The sequence below is a fragment of the Berghia stephanieae genome, chromosome 4 (assembly GCF_034508935.2).
Source record: "Berghia stephanieae isolate SIO BIC M18660-M18661 chromosome 4, UCSD_Bste_1.3, whole genome shotgun sequence".
NCBI lineage: Eukaryota > Metazoa > Mollusca > Gastropoda > Nudibranchia > Aeolidiidae > Berghia > Berghia stephanieae.
Window position 1 is genome coordinate 77,280,096 of NC_088363.1, and position 5,000 is coordinate 77,285,095.

Here is a 5,000-nt window from a genome sequence, read left to right on the forward strand (position 1 = left end):
CTGAGACCCATCACTCAAAAGTAAAAAAAATCGGGTCACAGCCACTAGGCCATTTATCGGCTCCCTGCTGGAGGGCCAAATGGACGTTTACCAAAGTACCTAACTTAACTTACTTATTTCTATGTTCATTCGAAAATTTCCAGCTGGAATGTGGAGTTTCAAAAAAGTGTCTGTGAATAACCGTCCATCGTTATAGCAAGTTATTGCCAGACAGTGTGGCCAATAATCATTTTTCTTATTCTCAGACATGTCTGAGTCTGAGAATAATCTCACAGTCACAGTCACAGCAAATCATCATAACTTTGACTTTGGAACTTTTCCTAGATCTAAAAGTAAGATATCATTCATATTAACTGGTTTTTAAAGGCCAAATTCATTTTTATTTTTGAAAAAATATCAAACTCAAACTCAGTAACTGAACTGACTGTATGACTATGAGTAAGACTAGATATGTGACATGACTATGTCAAATGTCAGTAACTGTTACTGTTGTAACTTCACGACTGTGGCTTGGCTTACCTCCGCATCAACACGTTTGAATGTTTTCCTGCTGCTTTTGATTCTATGTATTCCTCGGGTATTGAGTAGCAATACAGAAATGGAGAGGAAATAAAAATACAAGCTAAACTGAAGAGAAATAGAGCTACATCCATACTTAAATAGTAAAAATAAAGCAATAGCTTTTATTGTTCGAGAACCGAAAGTTGTTTGATAGTTGAATAATAATATTGTTAAGGGAGGTTACCCCGGTTTTAAAAATCCTTTAGCACAACGATGGTACTGCAAATAATTCGTATTATTTTCTTGTTGCAAATGGTTCGTTTTCTTATTTAATGACCTGAAAACGGTACGGTATTAAGCTGGCTTTGATGCTTGAAATTGAATTTTGAGCTACTTTGAGTCAAAATAAATGCTTTCAATGAGGTAAGTTTGTTCTGGTTTTATTTCAAACTTCTAAAACCTTTGCTTTTCTCATTCTGAAATTAATGACTCTGAATCTAAATTAAGTTTTCTTTATCAAGTTCATTCCGACAGCCTAATACCAGATCAACGTACTAGTGCAGTACCTAGAACATTTACAATCAATGAACTGAGCTGAGCTTGGCAGAATTAACATTACTTTTAGAATGCTGCAGCGTGGCTCAGCAGTGCAGTCTTTGCTTCGTAGTTGAACATTACTGAGTTCGAATACCCGCTGTGCTGTGGTGGCCTTGAGCAAGTTACCTCCCCTTGCTCAGTTTGCGGCGCTGCACTGCGGCTGACGCCTGAGTTATTCCAGTCTTCCCTTGGAATAGACCCTAATGACAAATTTTCCCTATGGAATGAATGAAAGGAAATTCATTTCTTTATTTTTTTTAATAAAATAAAATACATTTTTTAAAAATACTGACCTCTGAATAACTATAGTCCGTTCCAAATCCCGTGTGCACGGAATATCGCAAATTCCTCAAAGTTATGAAATGTGGTCCCGTCATTTTTTGCATGCGGGCTTATATTTTAAATGACATTACGACTTGTGATAGACCAAACAGTTTTCTTACAATGCCGAATTCCTTTGATCTTTTCATCGCTTACAATAAAATATAACTCAAACTTTAAAATGTTTACAGTCATGATGTGTTGATCATCTTCTTCGTGTTGAAAATATTCACAACAAAGCTACATTCAGTGGCGTAGCTTAGCAAATAATTTTGGGTTGTTTAAAATAGTGTAACAATAGATATCATTTAAATAGTACTGGACAGTCTTGGAGAGATACTGATACTGTTATTGTTTTTATACCACCAAATGGGTGACTATTTATCACATGATTTTCTCAATCTTATTTTAAAAATTTAAGTTTACACATAATTTTCTGTGTTGATTCTATTGATCAAGCAGTAGGTATTTTACTTAGACACATAGATACCATCGAAGTAAAAACCTGTTGTTGTTCGCTATGTTTACTTATCACTGCCATTGTTTCCATTATACCGACTGACCGAGAGGCGTGGTTATATTCCCTTCCATTTGGTGTCTATTTCCCAGCACCAAAGAAGTTGACTCTTTGTTTTTGTTTTATTTTTATTATTATTTTTTGGTTGCTTTTTTTTTTTTTTTTTTTGTTTGTTTGTTTGTTTCTTTCTTTTTCTTTTCTTCTCTTTTTTTTTTTGGGGGTGGGGGGGCTTGGGTTTTGATTTTAAGGGTTTAACGCCGTCTGCGACACATTTAGATCATATCAGCGCCAGTAAAAAAGGAAGAAAATGGGATAGTAAAACGTTCCAGAATTACAATTAAAGCACCCCCCCCCCCCCCCAAAAAAAAAAAGGTAAGACAAAGGGATATGGTTCAAATAGGAAACAGGTGTAGATTCCAAGAGCACACTATCAAAGTACTTAGTTTGAGATCATCTAAACGGTACCCATTAAGAAGAATACACTCAAATTTTTACAAATCCGATATATGTAAAGCAAAATATAATACAGTACATAACAGAGAGATGATTTACAAGGAAAAAAAATATAATCTCCCAAAACAACTATACATTTGACTGTTTCCCTCTCAGGCAGGGTATACGGCCAGGGCCAGAGCAAAACCAAGTAACACAAAGACAGAAGGCAAATTGGAAAACAGCTATACCTCTATAAGTGCCTCCCTGCCCACTATGGGAGGTCCAGAAACCTACCCAGAAGTTCTCTCTCTCTCTCTCTCTCTCTCTCTCTCTCTCTCTCTCTCTCTCTCTCTCTCTCTCTCCCTCTCTCTCTCTCTCTCTATCTCTCTCACTCTCTCTCTATCTATCTATCTCTCTCTCTCTCTCTCTCTCTTATATATATATATATATATATATATATATATATATATATATATATATATATATTATATATATATATATATATATATATATATATATATATATATATATATATATATATATATAATATATATATTGTTTTGTTTTTAAGGGTTTTACGGCGCTTGCAACACATTTAGGTTATATCAGCGCCAGTAAAAAGGAAGAAAATGGGATAGTAAAAAGTTCGAGAATTACAATTAAAGCATCCAAGAAAAAGTAAGACAAAGGGGGACTGGGAACAAATAGGGATCAGATTTAGATTCCAATAGCATACCATCAATATACTTAGTTTGAGATCACCAATAAGTCTAATCTGGACACAAGCACGGTCCCCACAAAGAGGAACACACTCAAATGCTTACATTATAAATTCAAAATAACAAATATAATAATACATAACAGAGAGATGATTTACAAGGGAAAAAAATATCATCTCTCAAAACAATAACTATGCATTTGACTGTTTCCCTCCCAGCCAGGACTCCGGCCAGATCCAGGACAAAACCAGGTAATCTCATTCCAAGACAAAACAGAAAGAATTTTGGAAAACAGATATAAGGGGATAGAAGACACAGTATGTACCCCTCCCCCCCCCCCCCCCCCCCCCCCCCCCTGCCCGCTTTAGGAGGTCAGGAACCCCACCCAGTATATATATATACATACAAACAAAGAAGTCCTGAGAAGGATCGAAATAAAATCACCAATTCTTCTTCAAACTGTAAAGAAATTGAAACTAAACTATTTTGGCCACACGACTCGCCACGAATCATTAGAAAAGCACATTCTGCAGACAAGGGTAGACGGCAAGAGAGGAAGATGTAGACCAACAAGAAGCTGGGAACAAGATATATGTGAATGGCTGGGAATGACAACAACTCAAGCAAGTAGACTGGCGGAAAACCGTAATCTGTTTCGCAAGAAAGTTCGGGAAGCAACGTCCTACGCAGGATAAGCTGACTAGATGATGATGATACATATAAACGATCGTGATGATAACTTGATCAACTCAAAATTTATGATTCGAGTGTTGAATAAGATTTGAACTCAATTTATGTTGTCTTAAATAGACAATACATTTTTCGGCTTCGTAAGAGAACTCCACGAAGCTTTTATTGGCCACAGAGAGATATTTTCTGCATTAAATATCATATCTCGCTCACTTATATTTGAATTCTTTCCCAATGTTAAGTGCGAAAGATGGTTGATATAAACTATAAGAAATTAACTGCATTCAAAATAATGAGAGGAATCACTAACTGGTATCGATTCAATGCAATAATGCAATTACCCCCACCTCATTGTCATACTTGCTAGGTTGACACACAAACCATTTGTTAAAAATGATAGCGTCTGTTTTCGATGGGGGTCCCCATAGCTCAGTTGGTAGAGCACTAGCTTCCCATGTAAGTGGACTGAGATCGATCCCGGGTGCAGTCGAGGTTTTTTTTTTTTTTTTCTGACCCACACTTCTTTATTATGGTTAAGTTGGCGAAATGAGAGGTTCGGATATAGCGGGGTCGGGGAAAGCAGGAGGGATAAAGAGCGATTTAAGTGTGTTCCGACTTGGCTCACAAACCGGAATAATTAATGATTCATCAGAATTCTTTTATTTTATTTTTTTTTCAACTGTTTACACTGCCCAAAGAGATTAACTAAAATGTATCAATATTTTATTCTCATCGATCAATGTGAAGAAATAAAAAAGAACAATGAACCGTTTAAGAAATTTCTATTTTTTTATTGAATTTATTTGGAATAGACTAAACTTTCAAGGTGCGTTAGTAACAGTTGCAGGTTAATAATATAAAATCTCAAAAATCGAAAGTAAAAATCAGTATTCTAGTTCTTAAAAATGAAAAAAAAAATAATTTAAAATTAAAAAAGAAAAATAATTAAAATGAAAACAGAATTAAAAGATAAAACAATTTGAGAAAAAATTATTTGCCATTTTAAAAAATATACTTAATCATTCTTTTAAAGAAAAAGCAGGAAGTAAAATAAAATAGGATAAAACCATTCATATCAAAAGGTCTAAACACAAATGTCATTGCACGCTGTGAAAGTTTAATAGATTCTACTCACTAAATTTCAGACCATTTAGTCTTTAACATTCCACATTGTTTTGTGTTTTTAATGATTTTGCGGAGCTTGCGACATATTTAGGCAA

At 34.9% G+C, this 5,000-nt stretch overlaps 1 protein-coding gene across 1 annotated transcript in view; it reads right to left on the minus strand.

The window, feature by feature from the left end:
* The window catches only part of LOC144971291 (uncharacterized), a 27,781-nt gene extending 27,047 nt beyond the window's left edge, over nt 1-734 (minus strand). Inside the window, exon 1 of the mRNA XM_078911908.1 lies at nt 520-734. Within this exon, the coding sequence (XP_078768034.1) occupies nt 520-653 (134 nt within the window). The 5' untranslated portion in view covers nt 654-734. The remainder of the gene's footprint in view (nt 1-519) is intronic.
* Between the last annotated feature and the right edge of the window lie 4,266 nt (nt 735-5,000).